At 57.6% G+C, this 23248-nt stretch overlaps 1 protein-coding gene and 1 non-coding gene across 6 annotated transcripts in view; both read left to right on the top strand.

Moving 5' to 3' along the window:
* NAP1L4 (nucleosome assembly protein 1 like 4) overlaps positions 1-23039 on the top strand; it is a 42315-nt gene extending 19276 nt beyond the window's left edge. For 4 of the 5 annotated variants that reach the window (XM_046017033.1, XM_046017032.1, XM_046017035.1 and 1 more), the window contains exons 5-16: positions 56-155; positions 2459-2600; positions 2829-2915; positions 4326-4457; positions 5103-5174; positions 9448-9587; positions 10820-10965; positions 13451-13473; positions 13742-13861; positions 16405-16434; positions 16864-16920; positions 21898-23039. In XM_046017033.1, coding sequence (XP_045872989.1) covers positions 56-155; positions 2459-2600; positions 2829-2915; positions 4326-4457; positions 5103-5174; positions 9448-9587; positions 10820-10965; positions 13451-13473; positions 13742-13861; positions 16405-16434; positions 16864-16920; positions 21898-21936 — 1088 coding nt within the window. In that variant the 3' untranslated portion in view covers positions 21937-23039. Of the gene's footprint in view, positions 1-55; positions 156-2458; positions 2601-2828; positions 2916-4325; positions 4458-5102; positions 5175-9447; positions 9588-10819; positions 10966-13450; positions 13474-13741; positions 13862-16404; positions 16435-16863; positions 16921-18533; positions 18568-21897 lie in introns of all 5 variants that reach the window. The other variant, XM_046017036.1, reaches the window with a different exon arrangement.
* On the top strand, positions 6020-6142 carry LOC123950206. Its single transcript, XR_006820196.1, has one exon. It is a non-coding gene; the product is annotated as a small nucleolar RNA SNORA54 (small nucleolar RNA).
* Positions 23040-23248: the final 209 nt, after the last annotated feature.

Below are 23248 nucleotides of genomic sequence, written 5' to 3'. Positions count from 1 at the left end.
TGTTCTGTGTTGGGCACATCTTAACTATCCTGGCCTTGTTTTTACCTCTTAACAGAAAAGCTCACTGATCAGGTGATGCAGAATCCGCAAGTGCTGGCCGCTTTACAGGAACGGCTTGACAGTGTCTCCCACACGCCTTCCAGTTACATCGAGACGTGAGTATGACGTGCACGCGACTCGGTACAACTTAAGAAGCAAAGGGGGAAAGATCGACTTCCTGGTTCCTTAGAAAAGGAACACACGTCTTCCTCATCGAGCAGATTTTGGGTGCTGATAAGCAGGCACTGGGTTCCAGAGAGGAGCGCCTGGGCTCGGCAGGTGGCAGAGATGCAGGCCTGTGCTGGGGGGTTGCGGGGGGGACGTTAGCTAGCCGGAGGGCCCTTGGGCCCGGCTCAGGGTGGCAGGGTGCTGGCTTCCAGCCGACTCTCCGCAGGCCGCCAACGTGGTACTGTGAGGGAGTGGGAGAGGTGAAGGTGATGATGCTCTCTAGTTTGCTGGCTAGACTCCGGGTGAGCGGGGCGGCTTTCATGCAGAGAGAATGCCGGGGCTGGGAGCGAGGTTTCACGGAATAGGACTAGTCCCGTGTCGGACGTACTACATGGTACGTGCCTGTTGGGGGCAACAGTGTGGATTGGGGGACAGCTGGATTTAGGATATCAGGGTCCAGTTTGCTTAAAATCATTTGTCATTTTTACTCTGTTAGGAAGGTGAGGAAAGAGAAAAGAAAATTGTAATCGGGCGATTCATGCGGAGGAGAGACAGTGGTGTTTCTGTATGTCTCCCGATTCACTGGGTCCTCACTGTGCTTCCTCGTTCACCTGCCAGCAGTAGTCGTCGAGCTGGGACGGTAGTTTCAGGGTCTTGGTAAAGGACCTTTACCCTGAGGTGGCTCTGGGTGGGGTGGCAGGTCCTTTGAGGCAAGGCTGTTCCAGTGCTTACTCTGAACAGTGCTGCGCGCCGGAGCCGCTGGGACTCCGTGTGTCGTCGGAGGAAGGTAGAGTACTCAGGCGACTGCTAGTCCCACCTTGAGGGCTCGGCCCAGCTGGACGCCGCCCGGGAGGACTGTCTGGGTCTGTGATGAGGCCCGGAGATCTCTTTGTTCCGGATGGTGACTGAGGGCTTCAGGTTAAACAGAGTTTTGATGGGTTAGAAGGGGGTTTGTTTCTTCTGATGTATAAAAGTAATACATACAAACAGAAATATTTCTAGACTATAGAAAAGTACTAGGGTGCCTGAGTCGATCATCCGACTCTTGATTTCAGCTCAGGTCCCAATCTCCAGGTTGTAGGATTGAGCCCCGTGTCAGGCTCTGTGCTCAACATGGAGTCTGCTCGTCCCTCTCCCTCTGCTCCTCCCTTTTTCTCTCTAAAGTAAATAAGGGGCGCCTGAGTGGCTCAGTGGGTTAAGCCTTTGCCCTCAGCTCAGGTCACGATCTCGGGGTCCTGGGATCGAGCCCCGCATCAGGCTCTCTGCTCAGCGGGGGGCCTGCTTCTAACCCCGACCCCCGCCTCTGCCTGCCTCTCTACCTACTTGTGATCTCTTCCTCTCTGTTAAATAAATAAAATCTTTTTAAAAATTTTTAAATAAAAAGATCTTAAAAAAAAAAAAAAAAAAAGGAACGTTGAGAAGTATCAAAAGGCGAAGAGTCCCAAAGTTAGCCAACTGTGGAAGGGAACAGACCCCACTTACTTGTCTGTGTTGTGTCTGATTTTCCCCTAAGTGTAGCAACATGAATCCTTCACCTGGTGCTGAATATTCTCCGGAAACATGATTTTGGACAGGCTGTGTTCTACTCCTGTTCAACGTGCCATTGTTTTCAGTTTTCCGCTTTTACAAGTAATGCCTCAGGGGACACAGCAGCACACGAGTGTTTGGGTATTCCCTTAGCATAAGTTCCTGGAGGGAGAGTTACTGGACCCAAGGAACATTGAGGTTCTGCTTTGTCTTTAAGGTGGACGGAGCTGTTAGAGGGCTTCTTGGGCTCATCAAACCCAGGAGGTTTTTTTAATTGCCAGTTTGGTAAGGAACAGACAGCAGTTCTTTTAAAGATTTTATTTATTTATTTGTCAGAGAGAGCGTGTGTGCACAGGCAGACAGAGAAGCAGGCTCCCTGCTGAGCAAGGAGCCCGATGTGGGACTCGATCCCAGGACGCTGGGATCATGACCTGAGCTGAAGGCAGCAGCTTAACCCACTGAGCCACCCAGGCGTCAGGACATTTTGTGGGATTGAACCTTCTTCCCATGCTTGATGATTTGTTTCTTTTGTGGATTCTCTGTCAGCACCGCCCCCCCCACCCCTTCTGTTGGGATGTTCGTCTTTCTAATGCTGTTTCGGGGCTCGTTTCTGCGAGTGAGGCTGTGAGTTCTCTGTTAGCCTGAGTTTATCTTAAGGAGACGGACAGGCGCGCCGCCTCGTTGTGCAGGCGGGAGGGTGAGCTCCTTTCCCTCGGCCCCGCAGCCTGCCCAGGGCCGTCCGGAGGAGGATCAACGCGCTGAAGCAGCTGCAGGTGCGCTGCGCCCACATCGAAGCCAAGTTCTACGAGGAGGTGCACGACCTGGAGAGGAAGTACGCCGCCCTGTACCAGCCCCTCTTCGACAAGGTGGGCTGCTCCCTCTGCGCCGCCCGCGCCGCTTCGGCGCGTCCTTCTTGTGGCACCCCACGTCGCGGGGTGGAGGATGCCGCACGGTTCTCCTTCAAGCCCCAGACTTAGAGTCTTGCGTTATGAAAGCGTCGGTTTTCACGGGCTTTGCACAGACGAGACGTACAAACTGACCTCGAGTTTCTGACTACTCTGCCCTGACTCTAAGACGGTCTCGTTCTTACTCAGAGAAGGGAGTTCATCACCGGGGACGTGGAGCCGACGGACGCCGAGTCAGAGTGGCACAGTGACAACGAAGAGGAGGAGAAGTTGGCGGTGAGTGTGTGTGAGCGAGCCGGGGCTGCCGCAGCAGCGCTGGGAGGAGGAAGTCTGTCTCGGCGTCGCAGAGGACGGTACCCCTGACGGCGGGGGCCGCCTCGCCCTGACGTTGGCCGCTGCGATTTCTTTCTGATCGGACCGCGGAGCGGCCGGTGGGTCCAGTATCCGTTAGTTCCGCGACCCGGCCAGGCTCCCCCTGCTCCGGTGTCTAAACAGCTCCGTCGGCAGGACGGTGGGATGTGGGACCGGATGAGTCCAAATGAGAACGTCGGGAATGTCTTCCATCGAGACAAAAGTGAAGTCCCACAAGGGGAGGGACCCCTGTGTCGGCAGTCCCTGCAGGGTCAGGGTTGTGCAGAGGGCTTGGTGGGGGTCCAGGCCGCCGCCCTCTAGGACTGGGGCGCGTGCTGGAACCGCAGGAAGACCCAGCACGCTGCAGGGTGACTTGGTCCGCCGACATTTGTTGGGAAGACAAGTAGCTTTTGTCCTTTTTTATCCATCGGGGCTCCTTTTTAGGCTTTTTTTTTGCAGTGTGTGTTGCTTATAGTGACCGTATGCTTTGATCTCTCAAACATACCGTAGAAGCCGGGCTGGTTGAGGCTGTGGGCGAGCCCAGTTGTGCACCGATTCCTTGTTGCTCAGAAACATCAGCCTCTCTTACTCTAAAAAGCCCCTCACGATCGTTCTCACGTGAGACTGCCACGGGATGGAGTGGCCGCACGTGCCGTGGCTCCGGGTAGTGCTGTGCCCAACCTCCCTGGGCCTGCCCGTTCCCGGGGCCCCGAGGTTAGAGAAGCCGCCTCATGTCGCGTGTAGCCTGTCCAGTCGCCTCCCCGGTGTTGGCGAGCAGCTCCTTCCTGGACACCCGTAGCCCCCTGCTCGCTGTCAGACGGACACGCTGCTCGGCGCTCCTTGTTGCCGGGGCATTGGAGTCTGGCCAGCGCTGGGTGCTTGTCCCGGGACGGGCGTCTCATAGAGCGGCACCTGACACCTCCCCCGAGGTTGATGGCTTCGTACCGCCTTCTAAAACCACGTCACAGAATCACCTCTGAAGGGAGTGCTCTGATTGCTTCGGAACATTTAAAAGTGGAACGTATGCAGAGGTCTCACAAGTGCAGAGAACGCAGTTTTGTTCTTTTGTTTTTCTTTTTTAATTTAAAGATTTTATCTATTTGACAGATCACAAGCAGGCAGAGAGAGAAGGGGGGAAGCAGGTTCCCCACCGAGCGGAGAGTCCGATGCAGGGCTCGATCCCAGGACCCTGAGATCACGACCTGAGCCGAAGGCAGCGGCTTCAGTTTTTGACACTTGTGCAGGGTTCGGAAATTTACACTCTGCGTTAAGCCACTGAATGTAAATGTGTTGTTTTGTGCTAAGTGTTCTGTTTGGCATCTTTCTTTTTTTTAGGGAGACGTGAAAAATAAAGTAGTCATAGCAGAAAAAGAAGCAGCAACAGGGGAGGAGCCAAACCCCAAAGGAATTCCAGAGTTCTGGTTCACCATCTTTAGAAACGTAGATATGCTGAGTGAGTTAGTCCAGGTGAGCGAATTTCCGCCTTACAGAGAGCGTTTAGCCTTAGTAACTGTTCACTTATGAACCCCTTAACTCGGAGTTGAGCGGTTGTTCGCGGTGGGTGGAAAGGCACTTCGTGTGACCGGCAGCTCACCCGAGTGTCTCGATCTCCTGAGGTGGCGGTCTCGCTGTCGTGCTGTTGGGAAGCCTGCCCCTCTGCGCTGAGCCACGACTTGGCTCTCACCTTCTTACCTGAGGTCTGCCGCCTCACCGCAGAAAGCCTGTGAACACACTCGAGACCCTTCCCACCTTACTGTGAATGGGCAAGGGGGAAGGTGTGAGGGCAGGAGACCAGAAAATTGGCCAAAAGGGTCCGAAGCTGACCCGAGGTGTTGTTCAGAGGCGTGAGGCCGGCAGGCCTGGTTGACCGCTGTCTGCAGTGGCGGCAGGTGGCAGTGTGAAAACAAGTCGGGCTCTTGCCCTCCCTGCCTGGCCTGGATGGTTCCCAGTGCTCCGGACCAGAGAGAAGTGGCACCGTGTTGCTGACCGCTTGTCACTGCTCGGATGTGTGTGGCTTCCCATTGACTCCCGTGTGCAACAGTGAGCCCCCGGGGGGACATGTGTGTTTGGGAAAAGCCCAGTAGAAATTTCTTTTTTTCTCATGTTAATCAGGAGTACGATGAGCCGATCTTGAAGCACCTGCAGGACATCAAGGTGAAGTTTTCAGACCCTGGGCAGCCTATGGTGAGTGCTGATGGACTGAGCTCCTGCTTGGCCTCAAACAGGTCAGGCTCTGAGGGTGAGGGGCTCGGAGCCGTGGCAGGAGGTGCACACCTGGCCACACACTTGCAGGGCGGTAGGCTGGTCCTGAGCAGGATGCTCACCAAGAACTAGAATGTTCTCACGTGGCCTTCCTGGGTCTTGCCCAGCAATGCTGCCATCCTGGCGGGCAGCTCAGGCCACGGGCTGCCTGTGGCAGGTGAAGGAGTCCACGTAGCGCGGGACTCCTTGGCCGTGGGGTCCGCCACGCCATGTGCCACTCTTGGCTGGCTTGTTCCATGTCAGGGGGACAGTGTCTTTCTCCTAAGCGTCTCCCAGGTTTGTGAGGATCTGACGTCTGTAAAGCAGGGTGGTAGGTATGTACTCAGGCACGAGCGGCGCTTCGCTCTTGTCTGTATGTTTGTATCCGTTTATCCTTGCTGTGCTCCGTTAGCGAGCGCATACCCGCGCATCGTCCGTGTCGGACCTAGCGATCAGCGACTCATCAGTCGGGTGTGACGCTCGGGGCTCATCACAGCACGTGCCCTCCTCAGGACCGGCCACCTGGCAGCCACACCCCGCCCCTCCCTTCTGACCCTCAGTTTGGTTCGGGAGCAGCACCTTAATAGAAAGCCGAGACGCCCGTGAACAAAGTCTCCTGGCTTTGACCCGAGACGTGGCTGCAGACTGGCAAACCTGAACAGCGGGCACCTGCTCTGGCCGCCACACAGTGCCCTTCCCCCCGACCTGCGCTGAGGGGACCTGACGAGCCAGCCTTTCCTTTCCTCCAGGGAACGGGCCCATCGCCCTGCAGGAGTGGGTCCTCGTGGGGGCACTGTTGGAGGCCTGCCAGCCTGGCTGTGGCTGACGGGCTCCATTCTGGTGCCCCAGCAGCTCCAGTGGCTTGTGGCTGACTGACTTGTGGGTCTCGGCTTCAGGCCCTGGGGACACGGCCCGGAACCTGGGGTCCGGCTCCTCCCTTCCCATCGCAGAACACTGGCTCCAGGTCACAGATGAGGGCCAGCTTTCGTGGGATTTCCCTCCCTGGTCCTGGCGGAGGTGCCTTGCTGGAGGCAAGGGGCAGGGGGACACACAGGATGTGACATTGAGCTTCCTTTCCGCTGGTGGGGGCCTGGGCAGGAGCTGGAGTGATGCCTGTTCCCAGGCCAAGGGGAACTCCTTTCCTGCTGCACCTGGTTAATGGGGTTATTGCAGGGCCTGGGCCCTGGCGCCCCCTGGAGGCCGCGTGGGGCAGTCGGAGGCTGCGGGCTTGCAGCTGGGGGATGGGAGCGTGCCGTGGAAGACGCTGGTCCTTTCTTTCCTGACACTTCTTTCTCACCCGTGGGTGGTCCAGACTCCGTTTATTAATTTTTCCCCTTTCGATCAATCCTTTCTTTTCTTCTTTTGCTTTTATGAGACTCCTGTTTGGTGATTTCCTGGGTCTGTTTTCTTTCTCAGCCTGTCTGACGCTTTTCTCCCTCTTACTGTGGTTGATAGACAGACAGGGGCTCTAGTCTGGGTAGAGCGTGGGCCAGGCACCTTCCCTGTTGGGAAAGTCACGCATGCTGCCTGGGGAACGCTGAGAAAAACAGGGAGATGTAAAGAACAGCATCCAGATGTCTCCCCTGCGGAGTCAAGCTCCTCCTAGTCTTTGTCTTTTTAAAATAATCATGAACTATTTTAGACGGTAAAATTAGAAATACGGACCATCCAGCGTCTGGATGAAGCCGGGCCAGTGTGTTTGCTTCTCCTGCAGCACAGCGGGGTGACGTGTGGGCACTGTTATCCTGGCTCTGCCGGGCGGAAAACAGTGCTGTCGCCTCCGTAGGCGGGAAGCGCTTGACGCCGTGGCCCACGCACGCCGCTGCCGCCTCCCCCCGATCTCAGCTGTTGCGTTATCATCAGCGTTCGTGACCCCAAGTCTTTGTTTAGAACTTGGGTGGTTTCCTCCGTTTAGATCCATTTTAGTGCAGTTTTACTGGGTGAAAGGAGGTAAACGTTTATAAGGCCAGAGAACGTTCATTTACGTATTTTCCACACTTTGTTTTTTTGTAGTCATCGTGGTTTTGTCTCCGTTTTGAATTAATTTCAAGTGTAGTGCAGAGTTCCCGTGTGCCGTCTGCCCAGACTGCAGTGGCCAGGCGGGAGCGGGGTCTCAGTTCACACTTCAGCACGGGCACTGTTGGGTCTGCTGTGTGCTTACGGCTGACTGGCTAGAGGGAATGGTGTGGGATGGAGGCGACCTCATCTTTGGGCCCTTTTCTGTTGGATTTGTACCTTCCATCCCTGCCTTCCATTTCAGATAGGAGCGAGCGAGCACGAGCCGGCGGGGGGCAGAGAGAGAAGCAGGCTTCCGGCTGAGTGGGGCGTCCAGTGCCGGACTCGACCCCAGGGGCCTGGGATTGTGACCTGAGCTAAAGGCCCTAAAGGCAGACGCTTCAACAACTGAGCCAGCCCCAGGCGCCCCTTGAACCCTTTCTTGATTCATCCTTGGTCGTGTGTGACACGAGACTAAACAGAGGCCCTGGGGAAGGAAAAGACAGGAGAACATGAAAGAAGGGAGATGACGTGCTCGGTCTGGAGAGCTGGTGGGAAGGGAAGTGGGAGATAAGAGGAGTGTGACCCGCGCCCGCATAGGGAGTGAGGCGGAGCCCCTGTGTGGCACTCGTGAGCCCTCCCTGTCCCCTGGGGTGCCTGTCTGCGCTTGCGGGCACAGCCTGCAGACTTCTGGGCTCCTAGCAGCCTCCTCACTGACTGAGCACTCGCTTCCAGCTTCAGGGTGGGCGCCTCCCTGGGGCTGGGGCCAGGAGCCAAGAGGGGGTTCGCGTGGGGTGCGGCGGCTACTCTCTGCCAGGCCAGGGCCTCGAGCTCTGCAGGGTGCGGTTTCCCCTTCCCCCTTAGTGGAAGTGGTTCGGTTTTAGTCCTTTTTTTTAAGATTTTATTTATTTACTTATTTGACAGGGATCACAAGTAGGCAGAGAGAGAGGAGGAAGCAGGCTCCCCGCAGAGCAGAGAGCCCGATGCGGGACTTGATCCCAGGACCCTGAGATCATGACCTGAGCCAAAGGCAGAGGCTTAACCCACTGTGCCACCCAGGCGCCCTCGGTTTCAGTCTTTTTAAATCTATTGTTTCCCAGTTGGTGGTTGTGTCCTTGTAATGAAAACTGAAGTAACTACCATTTAGCAAGCATTGCCTGTGTAAACCGTTGTCTAAGTGCTTCCAGAGGTCAGTCCTCTAATCAGCTCGGGGTGGGGGGCTGTTCCCTCTGCTTCGCAGATGAGGAAGCAATACCACAGTGACACAGAGTGACTCGCCACGGTCACACGCACTTGCAGGCCTCACAGATGCTCGTAAAGTCTCTGTAACTTACTGAACCGGCCTCCTCCATTCTTCCCTGAACGAGGGCTGAGGGGATCGTCTTTGCACTTGGTGGTGACGCCGTTACCCAGGTGGCTTTCCCAGCCCGTGAGTACCTCGGAGTAGAATTACCGGGGCAGAGAATTCCGTTTTACTTTAATTTCTTGATATCGTCAGACGGTCCTCTGTAGAGCTGCGTACGGTCTGTGAGCGGGCCTGATTTCCCAGCGCGCTTGCCGGAACTGCCATTGCTCATACACACGTAGAGGCAAGCAAGAGCCTCCCTGCTGCCCCTTGACTAGATTTGTGTCTGCCGCTTTGTCCACATCCTGCGGCCGTTTTTCCTCCCCAGATCACACGGCGCTTTGCGAACAGAGGCTGAACTTGTCCCGGGTGTGGTTTGAGGACGCCCAGTCGATGCCCCCCACCCCACCCCACCCCACCCCACCAAGAGTCTGGCCCCCTTGCGTGACAGGGAAGGCGGTGCTCTGCCCGAGCCCACGTGCCAAAGGAGGGGAGGGCTGGACGCTGCTGCCTGGCTTCCCTGGCTAGTCCAGACCCCCCACCTCCGAGGGCTGAGGCCAGGGCAGCAGAGGGAAGCTAGGGTTTCCCAGGGGAGCTTGGGCTCCACTGGGGAGGGGGCTCAGAGGGGCTGCTCGGGCTGAAGTACCACAGGTGTTCCCCCACCTGTCGCTTGTGTTTGAACTTGGTGCGGCTGATTTTTGTAATGAAGAAGCTTTTCTTGATACGTGGCCATACCTGTTGAACTTCTCAGTAACGGTTTCTGTCCGTGGCATCGTGCCCAGAGAGGCGCTGGGCTCTGATACATACCATGTGGTTGGTAAAGTCTCCCTGGCTTGTCGGTTTATACGTGGCACTTACCTGAGTTTTTGTTTCTAGTCTTTTGTATTAGAGTTCCACTTTGAACCCAACGACTACTTCACCAATTCAGTCCTGACAAAAACGTACAAGATGAAGTCCGAGCCGGATAAGGCCGATCCCTTTTCCTTTGAAGGTCCTGAAATAGTTGATTGTGACGGGTAAGAACGTGCCATTTCAACTTTTTCTAAAACAAAAACAGATGATTTTAGAACTTAATGAGTAAGAAATTAGGAATAAAGCAAAATGTTTTCAGTTTTCTTAAAATCCCAGTAGACCAAGATTTACGTTCAATAGCCTTCTGTGGGGGGTTGTGACGGCCTGCGCTGGGACATGAGTCATGAGGTCACATGGGTCAGGTGGGGGCTGGTGGCCCAGTCTCCTCCTCGGATGCAGGACTGGACTCTCTAGGCCTGGTACGGGACGCTGTCCTCACTGAACCAATAAGACGACGTCTACGAGTATTTGCTGAGAGAAGGGCGGGGTCCGTGCAGGGCGTTCGGGGCAGCTGCTCGCTGCGGAAGTTGCTGGGGCATTTAAGTGTTTGACTCATGAGGGAGCACCTTGGTGATTTCAAGAGCGATCACCAGGGAATGTGGTTTGGAGTTCTGCCCTCTTGGTTTGTTGGAGATGGTTTGGGAAAGTCTGTTTCTTGGGTTTGGGAAATTATTTTTGAATTGGCACGATTACCCTTGTTCACTGGAACCAGATACTCCTGGATCTCCCGAGGAGCAGTTCAGAGCTTTATCAAAACCCTGGCCACGGTGACCCTGACAGTGCCTTTCCCATGGCTGGGCCGTCCAGGCGTGTGCCCGAGCAGACTAATCACGTGCTGCCCAGGGGTTCCTCGTGGGTCCGCAGACGCTGGGAGGCGAGGAAGCGTGCAGGGCTCGGCCCCTGGCCCGGCCCGCTTGGCAGCCTGGACCCAGTGCGTTCGGCCCCAGTCAGTACTTAGTGCGGTGGTCACCTGCCACCTCTCCAGCTTGTCCTGCTCGCTTAGCTGCTTGAGAACTCGGGGCTGTGAGTGGGTGACTTCAGGTGTGCTCCGGGGCCTGGACAGAGGCGGCAGGTGACAAGGTCTTGAGCATCCTCTGGGCACCTTAGCCCAGCCTTGACCAGGCTTGGTCATAGCACACATGCTTGGGGAGGGTCTCAGGGGAGAAGCCCCCGGCTTCTGATGGTGTTCCCAGCCAGGGGGGTGACAGCTCGTGCCACTGGGCCCGTTCCCTTTCACTGGCCGTCACCTGGACTTGAGAGGTGTGCGGTGCCGGTTGGCGGGCTGGTTTGCCTACATTGTCCACGTTCGGCCTCTCCCTGTGCCTTGTTTACTGGGGACGCTCGTGCATTTCTCAGGGCGTGTGTCTGTGTGCATGATGGCTGTCTGTCCCCGTAGGTGTGTTATTGACTGGAAGAAAGGGAAAAACGTTACAGTCAAAACAATCAAGAAGAAGCAGAAGCATAAAGGCCGAGGCACAGTGAGAACAATCACCAAACAAGTCCCCAACGACTCCTTCTTCAACTTCTTCAGCCCGCTGAAGGGTGAGTGGGGTGCGCTGTGGGCGTCGCCGGCACACTTCGGGAAGTCGCGTCGTGACCTGCGGGGGCTGGTCTGGGTCCTCTGCCGAGCGTGGCCAGTGAGGACACGTTTGCTCTGCCAGGAGCTGTGGTGCCGGTGCTCACGGGGTGGGGGAGAGGGGGTAGCAGGAAGGCCTGGCGGCCACTCTGAGCTCCACACTGAGGAAGCTGGACGGATGCCCGGAGCGCCCCAGCCGGCAGGTCCACACCTTGGTGCTGCAGCCCGCTGGCGGCCCCGGGGTCACCCGTCCTGCTGCAGGCCCCTCCGTCGCCTGTCGCTGGTTGCAACCCGGGTACGCCTGCACAGCTCAGGGAGCGTCCCCCACCCTCTCTTTCTCATAAATTCTGCTTTGTTTTTTTTTCTCCACGACTTGGTAGAACTCGAGGGGTCTTGGGGTTTATAGATCGTGACGGCACAAGTAGTTGGATTTCTAGTTGGAAAGACCTAGCTTGGGAACTCCGATTTTTTACTCCCCGAAGTCATAAAATAAAGATAGAAAGTTTGCCCTTGTGGAGGGTGAGCAGCAGGTTTCAAGAGTGAATACTGGCGAGTCTTTCCTTTTTAAGGTTTTATTTATTAGAGAGAGAGAACGAGCAGGGGAAGGGGCAGGCAGAGGGAGAAGCAGACGCCTTGCTGAGCAAGGAGCCCCATGTGGGACTCGATCCCAGGGCCCTGGCGCATGATCTGAGCCGAAGGAGACGCTTAATGACTGAGCCCCCCGGGTACCCCAAATACTGACAGGTCTTAACAAAATTTTCTAAACTTGATCTCTCAAGTTTAGAGATTGTAAATGTAAAGGCCAGTCCGGTTCGCAGTGTTAGAGGAGCGCGGATCAAACATTTTTCTCTTTGTTGTCCATGAACACAGACAGACTGAAATGTGGAAATGCCGGCCCTGCCTCAGTAATTGGTGGGTGCGTGAGCTGTTCGCCCTCGGCCACGGGGGCGCTCCGCGCTCAGGTGTCAGCCTTGGACCCAGACTTTGTCGCGGAGCCCAGGGCCCTCGCTTCTCAAGCTCCGCCCCCAGCCTCGGGCCACATCTTTCTGGGCTTTGTCTTTGAGCTTAGGGGATGCACGTGTGTTGGTTTGGGGGTGGCAGTAGCCAGATGAACTTGTTCGGTTTCCTTGTTTTCGACCAGGGAGCCCCTTTGGTGGTCGCCTGTGAGCTTTGGCCGTGACGCGGACCAGCTTTGGTTCCTGAGCGCAGTGGCTTGTCGCAGGGTTTCTTAAGCTTGGATTTTAAGTAATTTAATAAAATCAGAATGAAATTAAGTGGACTCAGAATTTGGAGGGAGGTGACGTTCAGTGTCCTACAACTGTCCTGTGATGGTTGTGTAACTCTAAAAATGTCCCAGGGGTCGTTGAATTTACACGTCAGCTGTCTGGTGGATAAATCACACCTAAACGTAGCTGTTTTCAAAGTGATTGCGCATCGTATCAAGTGATGAGCTCTACAGACAGTAGACAGCGACCGCTGGGGGCTGATCATGTAGGCCAGGGAGAAGGCCGGAACCCAGGAGACTGTTTTGAAATGAGGGAGGCAGAAGCTGGCGGGTCCAGTGCCCTCCTTGTCCTTCAGTGTACAAAACGTGTCTCAGAGTCACGTGAGCAAAAGCCCTTGACCAGCGTCTCCAGACCCAAATCTCAGTCTGCGGGGGTTGCTCATGTGCCGAGACGGACGGTGGTGCGGGGTGGTATTGTCACATGCGTGCCCAGCCCGTGGGGAACAGCCGAGCCGGGAGAGGCCCCGAGAGGCAGGATGAGGCCAGTACCCCGAGCCTTCAGCTCCTGGCAGGACCCGGCCTTGAACCAGCGTTGCTCAAGTCCCGGATTTGAGTCCTGTGATCATTCGAGTGTCACTGGGCTTTGTTGAGTGGTTTTAAGTCCCTGTCTTTCCTGTCACCCTTGGTTCTGGGTCGGGCTCCGGCAGGCCGCACACACGCATGTTGGGGCGGGAGCGTGGGGGGTGCTCTGTGGCGGGCAGCGACCAGCAGCACCCTCCTGCCCACGGGGAGTCTTTCCGTTTCATGGGAGGGACACTTTGGCACCGTGTGAGCGCCTTCCGCCTTGCCATGCGGACGCACGTGGTGTCACCCCACTGAGTGTGGAGCTTCGGAAGCAAGGCTCGAGGGTTTTCCTCTTCCCGACGGTCCTGCAGGGTTGCAGGCTGGTACTGGTACACTCCCCGTAAGGCGTAAATGCACCGGGTGGCCACAGTCTGGGGCTCTCGATGGGCCTTTCCACCTGCTGGCACTGGCTAGGAGAACCTTCCCCGAGCTGGCGCTCCCGAGCTGGCCAGGCCAGGGTGGGCGCGGGCGGTGGGGCAGTCGGTGCTGTGGGAGGCACGGGTGGCCCTGTCTCACCTTCATTACGCGTGTGGCTGCGCCCATGCGCCTGCGGAAGCTTTGGTTGTCAGCGTAACCTGCGTGTGTTTTATGTTTTTCCGTAGCGTCTGGAGATGGAGAGTCACTGGTAAGCTTTGTGTTGTCCTTAAGTCTTTGTGCTGCCAAATTCTTTATCTCCAGAGTAGGGCTTCCTTCTTCTCAGTCTCTCCTTTCTCCTCCCTGAGACCCGGGGTACCCTGTGTTCACGACACTGCAGGGTGGGGCCGGAACCCGTGGGACGGGAGCGCCCCGCCATCCCCAGCAGCGCTGGGTCCCCCAGACCAGGGGTGGGTGCAGGGGGGGCAGCATGGGGTCACCCATACACACGAGTTAACGTGGAGGTTTTCCCTTCTCAGGACGAAGACTCAGAGTTCACATTGGCCTCTGACTTCGAAATCGGACACTTCTTTCGTGAGCGGGTGGTCCCGCGGGCCGTGCTCTACTTCACGGGGGAGGCCGTAGAGGATGACGACAACGTATGTGGACGGGAGCCCCTGGGGGCCTGCCTCCGGCGGTGTGGGGCCCCCTGAGCAGCAGCCTGGGGGCCCCCTGAGGTCGGGAGCTGAGGGCCGAGCAAGGGCTTGGGTGCTGTGAGAACAAATTGCCACCCCCATCCAGGGACAGCACCCTTGGAATGTCCCAGTGCTCACCCTGTCCTGCCGAAGGGCCGTAAGCTTTGGGTGACTTGGAAACATGAGGAGAATCTCCGTTGCAGAGGTCTGGCAACAGGAAAAGGTTACCCACGGAGCTGACTTCCGCTGTGGTGTGCCGGCCCCAAAGACTTGAAACCCGTGGTGCACGGAAGGGCGGCTGGGCTGCGCCGGCCCCTCTCTCCCCTCCCCTGCTGGAGCACAGCCTCGCTAACGGTCCTCTGACGGTCACCTGAGGTCGTTCTTCACCCTAACCGAGGCTCAGCTCGCTGTGTCGTCTCGATTTGTGGGAATAGATTTGGTTTTATAGTGGGCCGCTAGTAGTATGTTTCAGATAATGGTTCCCTTGCTCTGAGAACTCGGGTTTCCTGGAAGGTTCTGGGTTCTCTTTCTAAGTGGTCTGTCAGGGCTTCAGATGGGCAGCAGGAGCCGGGCAGGTCAGAGCAGCTTAGGGCCAGAGGCAGAAGGGCTGCTTCTCAGGTTCTCCGTGCTGGCGGTCCCAGCGGGGGGGGCGCGGCCTGTCCAGTGAGCGTTGTGTAGTCTGAGACTTGCTCACGTCGAGAAGGCCATTCGTCCGTCCCTGGGCTGGGAGGTGGTTGTGGGTAGCAGAACATGCAGGCACACAAGTCCGTGTGGTGTTGGATCGTCCAAGTGCTCGAGTGATTGCTAGGGCTGCGGTCTGCAGACCAGCACAGTCCATGGAACTTTCTAGACGCTAGAGCTGTCTGCGGCCTGCCTGCTCTGCCAGTGTGGCGGAACTGGCCCCACGGGAGGCCCAAGGATGTGGAATGCGTCCGTTGGCAGCTGAGGAACCGCATGTTCCGTTTCACATAGCGTAGCCCCCAGAGTCTGGTGACCACACACTGAAAAGCCGTCTCTAGCCCGGTGGTCTCCGCACTCCGTTGATCACACACCCGTCAGTTCTTAAAGCACGAGACGCAGCGTACGTGTTTTTCTTTACGTAAGATACAGGCCGCGTGGCTGGTCCTGGTGAGTGGTGCACGGCTCTGCTGGTCCTGTGTGCGCGCGTGTCTGCTCCCGGCGCCTCTGGTGCAGGTGCCGCTGCTGAGCAGTGTGGTTGCAGGGGGGCACCCCACTCGGGCCTGCTGAGACCGGGGTCCTGGCTTCTCCACTCACGGCCATAGAGCCTCTGTGCTGTGGCGTCCTCATCTGAACATGGGGTTGAAGGTAGCTCCTCAGGCTCTTAGAAGAACCCCTGTTGGCCCTGTGACTCTCGTTGGGATAAAGGTGGATTTGCAGGGGTCCGACTTCGGTGCAGGAGGGATGGATGCGGGAGTGCTGGATTCGTCTGCCACGTTCTCCCGGCTTGGCTAGCGTGTTCCGTGGGCTCTGTACCCCGACTTTGTTACCCCGGCTGTATGTCTGTGTGAGATGTGGTTGCTGCGGGACCCTGACGGTCCCATCAGGTCCAGAGTGAAATGATCTGAGAACCTCAGAAAATCCGTGCTTGAGTCTGTTTGAGGCTAGTTCCAATCTGAGCCAAGATGTGATTGCCTATAAGACCTCAAACCACGGTCTTTCCCTGTTAGAGGCTGGTAAGGGCACGGGGGCGTGCTTGGACCCCTGACGACCCAGCTGGTGCGGGAGGGCGCACAGGCTGGGCCCTGCCAGCCCCCAGGCCCTCAAGTTCGTGTGAGCTGTCACTGAGGAATATGCGTGGGCTCCAACAAAAGAAATGCTCTGAAGAAAAAGCCTACTTAATTTTTAGGTCTCATGTCATGTAGGACATAGGGATGAGGTGTGTTTTGTTTTGTGTTTGGTCTTGATCTCAGTTTGATATGGGGAGTTTGGACGGGAGTCTGACCTAGAAGAAATTTATTCAAGACCAGTCAACTGTAGTGTTGGGCCTTTCTTCCATAACCCTGAGGTTTTTTCATATTTCTAATATGTAAATATTTACCCTTGTATGAGTTAAAAAAATACTAGTAAAATTCATGGATTTGCATAGTAAAATCGTGTCCCTGGTTTGCCTAGATGAGCCAGTTTCCCAGGTGATCCCGGTCCCTTCTCACGCTGACCGTCTCTTTTCTGCACCCTTGCCCACCCCGGGCCTTGTTTGAATGCTTTTCAGATAGCGGCGTCCTGTCAGCACAGTGGGGCCAGCGAGCAGGTGGGCCCGCGGCGCTGGCCAGAGCCCGGCCCACAGTGTGGGGGCCGAGGTGCCCAGCGGCAGACCGTGCCCCCCCGAGATGGGCCCGGAGCGGGTGCTGCCCTCTGTCCAGACGCCAGGCTGCGCTTCCGCTTCCCCCAGGCCTGACCAGTGTGGGGTGGTTGACGGGGACTGTGCCTGGGCCAGGCCGCCCTCGTGCTTTCGAGACCTAAATTTTGTTTCCTTTTTCCTTTTTCAGTTTGAAGAGGGTGAGGAAGGAGAAGAGGAGGTAAGACGTGGCGAACGTGGAGAGTCCTTTCCCTCAGGCTTCGCTAGGCTTCTTCCTCTGCTAGAGCGGACGGAGGTTTGGAAGCAGCGGTCACACCCGCTTTGTGTGGAGCTGCCGCAGGGCCTCCAGCCTGTTGAAGCTGGGCGCAGCGGGGGACACAGCGGGGGCTGGCCCTGTGTCCGGTTGCCCTGCAATTAGCTTGGAAACGTGGGGCGAGCACACGAGTCACGTTCTCAGCGGTGTGTTTATCCGTTATCGCTGCGAACAAAACGGTGTTCAGAAATCATCGTGCCCAGAGGTGACGTGATCGCTCACGGGCAGTGATTGTTGACGTCTCGCTGGGTCCTGGGCGGCTGCTTTCGTGGGGGGCGCGTGGGCCGGCGAGAGCTTCGATCCGGTGTGCTCCGCTCACTCTCCCCCTTTACGCAGGAGTTGGAAGGTGACGAGGAGGGAGAAGATGAGGACGACGCCGACAGTAACCCCAAGGTCAGTTGTTGGGGGACACCAGGCCAGGGGGTGGCGCTGCTGCGACATGGGGCCGCATCCCCCCCCCCCCGGGGCGCCTGTCCTGCTCTAGTCAGCACAGAGAACACACCAGGAGCAGGTTTGAGCGGCCCCTTCTGCGGGGTTTAGTGCTCAGTGCGGAGCCTCCGGTGAGGGCTTGTCCAGCTCGCCGTACGCGCGCTCTTGCCGTGAGCTCGCCTAGGAGAGCAGCTTTGTTTGCCAGACCTGCCGTCCTTTCAGGGGACTGGCTGAGCGACGACACCAGTAAGCTGTTCTTGGGTTCAGGTTTGGAAAAGGTACAGGGAAGGAAATTTTGGAAGTCACTATTTTTTTTTTGAAGAATAGAGTCGTAACATCGTAGACAGAGTTCACAGTCGCATCTGGGCTGAGGTAATCAGTTATGTGTAAGTACCGCCAGTCACTGAAAGTCTGCGGGGAAGCTTTAAAAAAAAGACACAAAGCTGAGGAGAACGGGCAACCCCGTTAACTGTACGTGAAGGTCTGATGCCTACTGCGGGCACATGAGCTGGGAGGAAGGCGCTGCCATTTGGCACATCCCTTCGGCCTGGAGCCGCTTTAGTGCAGGCCTGGCTGCGGGCCGGCCGGCCTGTCGCTGGCGAGCGGGAAGCCGGGAGGTAGCTCACTGCGTCCGCACAGGCTGTCCGAGCACTACCCTTCTGGCCGTTTGTGACCCGGGTTTCCGGTGAACTGGGCGGAGTCTGTCCGTTTGTCCGTCCTCTGTTTTTGCCCAGAGTGGAATGTGCACTCGGTATCAGTGCAGTGACCCAGCTCTCTGCGTGGTGGTGGGTTCTGTGTTTGTCGTGAGCACCAAACGTGTCTGTGAGTGCATGCTTCCAGGGAGGCGTGGGAGGTGGGTTTCCGACATTTTTAAATGTACCACGTAAGTTACGTGAACACTACTAGGCTGGGCCTGAGCTCCCGGGAGTGCTCACCTCTGCACGCTCGGCCTGTGGAGCAGGGGCCCCTGTGCTGGGCTCCCTGACACGGGGGCCCTGGCTCGGGGGCTCATGGGCGGGGCTGCTGTCCCCTGCGTGTCTGCCTGTCTTTCTGCCTTTGGGGTGCTGCCGTGCACACTCAGAGGTTTGGGTTCTCAAGCAGAGACGGAGGGTGGTTTGCGGTGGGGGCTCCATGACTCCGTCACTTGTCACTTCCTTCTGTTTGTCCTTCTCTGTCTCCTGCCACGTCTGTTTTCTGGACGCGCATTTCCTCACGAGTCATCCGGTGCCGTGGGGGGTCAGGACTGGTGCTGCCTGGGTTTCCGCGTGCGCTGTCGGTTGGGGGGAGCTGAGGGTCCCTGGTGGGAGGCGCCGGGACTGCCAGCCCTGCGCAGCCAGGAGGGCCCGAGGCTTGTCCTTCGGGGGGCTGGTCATGTCCGAGTCCGCACATGGGCAGACGAGGGAGGAGGGGTGTTTTGGAATTAAATGTACAGATGTGGTGGGTTGGGGTTGCTCATCTCAGGCTCGAGGACTTAAAGCCCTTTGTGTCATGAGAAAGCGGCTGTTTCCGCCTATATAATTTTGTGTATTTTGTTTACTTTCATGCTGACGCTTCCTTTCAATTTTTTCCCCATTTAGGTGTAATTTTTGTCTGTTATTCATGCGTTTTTAGGTAAGGTGGAATTCCATTCATTCCTAATCCAGTCTTCTGATCTGTGCTTGATAACAGTGCCTTATTGTGACTTTGCGAATAGAGGGGAGGCTGCTGGCCAGGCACAGGGCTGAGCACAGCGCGTTCAGAAGAGCGGAGCGCGCAGGCGTCCGTTGTGTGCGCTTCTGAAACTGGCCGTCAGAAACCACATCTGGCTCCTTGCTGAGCCCAGTGTTCGCCGCTGACCAAGTCACAGGTGTGACTGTGTGGCATTTCTGTTGTGGACGGGCCTGTCCGCCAGGAAGAGCACAGGGCGCGGGGCCCCGGGAGGTGAGCGCCAGGCCCCGGGAAGCCTGTGTTCGCACTAGCTGCGACCGCGCGGCAGGAAGCAGCTGCTGCGCTCTTTCTGTCAGTTGTTTCTACTTAAATTCAGGTGGGGTGCAGACCAGCGGGTCGTAGAGGGCCACCTGAACTTGGAATGTGCTGGTGTTAATAGCCCCCGTGGCGTGGGCCGTTGCGTCTCTGTTCCAGCCATCCGTTCCCTCCCTTGTGGGACACAGTCCTCCGGAGGGCAGGGCGGGGGGCACTGGTCCGAAGATGCTCCGGGAGGCAGGTGCCCTGATGGTCGCCCCCGGGAAGTGGCTGGGGCTGGTGCCGAGTAGCCGCGGTCAGTGTGGGGAGCAGGGCCTGTGAGAGCCAGAGCTCTGTGCCGCAGCGGCTTGCCGGTGCCGACAGTCTCGCAGACCACGGGCCTCTGAGAGTCTCCGCGAGGCCTTCCTGTCCCGCTCCCGCGGGCTCGCTCTCAGAACTGAGCGGAAGCACACTCACCTCCTGGCAAGGCAACGTGGTAACGAGGGGAGGTGGTCGGACGCCGCGGGTCCTGTGTGTTGAAGGGGGCGGGTCTGATCACTGCCGTGGACAGGACAGTGCATTCCGTGGACCTTGTTTCCTGCTGTACCACTTGTCTGAAAAACATCCCCCAAGACCTGCTCCCCCACCCCTCCCGCCCGGGAAGGCATGCCTTACCTGTTCAGCCTGTCTCTGGGTCAGGGGGACCCTCCTGTGGCATAGCCACTGGGCTGCCCCAGGCTGGCAGCCGGTCTGCTGCGGGGGCCCTGCCCTCTGCTGTCCCGCAGGCTCTTGGGCCCCGGCTGTGGGCCCCTGGGAAGCTGTAGGGGCCAGCCGTGTGCACGGTGGCTTATTCCCCCCGTTCTGTTACACCGTGGCTTTGAAGTGGTTCCCTGACATGCAGGATTCGGGTTGTTAGTTTGTGCCTTGGAAACACCGGACTCCTCTCCCGCGATAATCAGGGCATCGGATGACCAGGCTGCCAACGGACTTCGTGGCCTGAGACGGAGGATGCAGGGTTTAGTTGTAGTCCTGTCTCGGCCTGTGTCCCAGGCTGGAACCCAGCGGTGTCTCGTTGTAAAATTCACGTCAGAAGCTTCGGGATTCTCTGTGGACTTTACAGCCCAGGACGTGTGTCCATGTGGCTGCTGTCCCCAGAGGTGGGGCCGCCTGCCTGCCTGCCTTCCAGCCGGCAGCGTCAGTGAGGCCCGTTACCTCCGGCAGGCTTGATCCCCCAAGCTACTGAATGTGTTTTAAACAAACGGATAATACGTTTTCCGGGTTAAAAGTCCGCATCTGAGGGCGCCTGGGTGGCTCAGTGGGTTGGGCCGCTGCCTTCGGCTCGGGTCATGATCTCAGGGTCCTGGGATCGAGTCCCGCATCGGGCTCTCTGCTCGGCGGGGAGCCTGCTTCCCTCTCTCTCTCTCTGCCTGCCTCTCTGTCTGCTTGTGATCTCTCTCTGTCAAATAAATAAATAAAATCTTAAAAAAGAAAAAAAAAGTCCGCATCTGAAATGACTCACAGCGTACTGTGAATTGAGTCAGGCCTGCTGTTGCAAAACGCTGCCTGTGTCCGACTCGTCCGTACACAGAAAGGCAGAGCAGCAGGAGTCCCTCCCGGGCTGCGCCCCCGCCCCGTTCCTACCACATCCCCCCGCAGAGCCACTTGCCTAGCTCCGTCTTCTCTAACCCACTTCCGTCCTGCAGACACGATTGTGGAAACACATCGCTTCTCCCTTCACCCTCAAAAAGCCGCCTGCCCCTCCCCCCACCCCGTGCTACGGCCACCTGGAGCCGGGTGCGCCTCCCGCTTCCCCGGCCACTCCTGACAGCCGGGGCTGCCTCCAGATCCAGAGTCTGCTTCTGATCTTTTCCCGCCTGGATTTCTGGTCAGACGTGTTCCGTTTGGGGGCCTGGTTCGTTCTTCAGCAGAATTCCAGAGGCGCATGTGACGCCCAGGCCAGGACACCCCTCCCAGGGTGGCCCGTTGCTGGGCAGAGACCTGGGGGGTTCCTGGCTGCATCCCTGTGCTTTTTCCATGAGACTTTCTTAGACTCAGGTCCAAGATCATGGTTTTGTCTCTCTGCATCCTCAACACGTGATTTTTTTCGTCATTTCTCAAAGAATGGAATCCCAGTTTCAGCCATGGAAGATTCATTATCTCCATGTTTGGGGGGTGGTTTTTTTTTTAAGACTCCATAGGCTTGGCAGATTGCATGAAAGTAATTTGTAATCTTGGCAGCCAAGAATTAGAGGCCATTGATGAGTACGTGTATTTGCCCGGAACGATGGTGATTGGGTGGTCCGGGTCTCAGGCTGCGATGTCGGCCTCCCCGCAGAACCCGTGGGCCTGCCGGATGTGCTCTGAACGCTGAGAGGGGGGTTAGATTGTCCTGACGGGGACGTGCTTCTCTGCCAGGGGGCCTGGTCTCTCCCTGCTGCCTTTCTGGAAGGATAGAATTCCCACTTGGGGAGGGCCTAGAGGGCCGAGGCTGTGTGTGGTGCTGTTGGCGCGGCCTCCCGGCGGTGGGCGGCTGCCGCGGGGCTGGCGGAGCTACTCGGCCGCCTCCGGCCCACCCCGGAGTGGCACCTTTTCGTTTCCGGTGCGGAGCCTGCCTTCAGATGGCAGGGGACAGAGGGGGGGCCGGCTGGCGTGTCACGTGGGCAGGGTCGGGGGCTTGCCTGAGACGCCGAGGCTTCCATGTCACTTTGGAGCGTGGCTCCCCTGACACTGATGAGTGTCCGTGACCCCGAGGCGCTCCTCCTTCCCGGTGCCTGGGCCATGACTTACAGTCCGGGCTTGTCTCCCACCAAGAAAGGCGGCCCCGGTGAGACTGTTCGTGGGAAGTTGCCGATGTTTTGTTACCGCCGTAGAGTCCGTCTGCGGTAACCGTTTGGTCAGTGAGAACGAAGGTAGTAAGTCGAGTCTTGGCTTGTACTGCTGGTTGGAGCTAACAGGTTGACGACACAGTTTCCTACAAGTCCTGTCTTCTCTCGTTGACAGAAGGAGCCCAGCCAGCCCTCGGAGTGCAAACAGCAGTGAGGAGCGAGCGCCCCCGGCGGCAGCGGCGGGACTTGTCGCGGCGGCCCCACCACCGTATTGGCAGTGCTTTCTTCTAACTTGTTTCCAAGTGCATGATTTTGACTTTAACTTTTCCTTTATCCTTATTATTTTGCTTAACCTGTACAGTGGCAACTTAAATGCATTTCAGAAATAGGAGGTTTGATTCTAGCACCCTCTACGGCCTTGGGTGCAGCCCAGTGGACTTTCCCAGGCCCTGCCTCCGGGAGGGCCCCACAGACCCCAGGGGAAGGGGGTGGCGGAAGGGCAGGCGATGCCAAGAGCAGATGTCGGGGGGGGGGGGTTCCGGGGCCTCTAGAACCAGTCATGCCCCTCCACCGTCGGACTGGATTCTTCTTCCCCTGAAGAAACCTGCGTGCTCTCTGTCTCCCACCTCTCAGTCTCCTGCGCTCTGGCGGTCTCCGAAGAGCTGCGGGGCGTAGGGTCCTGTTCTCCGTAGAACACTCTGTCTCTGGTTCTGTGTCCCTCGGGGTGCGGCCGGGGCGCCCCAGCCCTGAGGCACGAGTGTTTGTGGTTCATCCTCATATTTATTTATTCTTTCCTGCTGGTGAGGGCTTGGGACACTTGCTGTCACTTGTCCTTACACTCTCAGAAACCATGTGTGTGACGGGTGACCTGGCGACTCGCCCAGCGGGGAGGGGGGTGGCTCCCAGGGGAACAAGGCCCGTGGAGAGGGAACCTCGCTCCGTCCTGCCCGCGGCGGAGGGCGGGAGCTCGTTTTCATGACATACAGACCGCCCGGCTCTGGGGGGTGGCGGGCCTGCGGGCGCAGGTGAGGGTCCTCTGGTGTGTCCGTGTCAAGTCTCGCTTTCGCACTACCCCCGCTTCCTGGCCCCGCGCCCGCCTTGTTCTAAAAGCCCTGGGTTCAGAGTGACCTGTTCTTGGCTGGCGTGTGGGGTTTCTGAGTGTGCGACCATGGTCTCTGGCAGCCGGGGACGTGTTCCACACTGTGACCAGGCCTGTAGAGTGCTCGGCCTTACTGCTAATAACATTTGTAACTGAATACGGTGTTTTCAATTTGTACAGAATAGTTAGAATATTCTATTAAAGTTGTGAAACATGGAGCCGGCTCTGCGCAGTCTCTCTGTGGGAGGAGCGGGGGCTGGGGGGCGCTGGCCCCTGCCCACTCCCGGCAGCTCTCGACCGTGGCTATGCGGCCTCCTGAGCCCTGCGGATGGGCAGACGCGGACTGGAGGCCTCTGCTCGTCCGCGTCAGCCGCTTCTCCGGAGATGACTGCGTTGAGTTGGCCCCTTAGGCCTGCGGACCCGCTTC

This window comes from Meles meles, chromosome 8, assembly GCF_922984935.1.
Source record: "Meles meles chromosome 8, mMelMel3.1 paternal haplotype, whole genome shotgun sequence".
Lineage (NCBI taxonomy): Eukaryota > Metazoa > Chordata > Mammalia > Carnivora > Mustelidae > Meles > Meles meles.
Note: the sequence above shows the minus strand (reverse complement) of the source record. Positions and strands in the feature narration are given on the sequence as shown.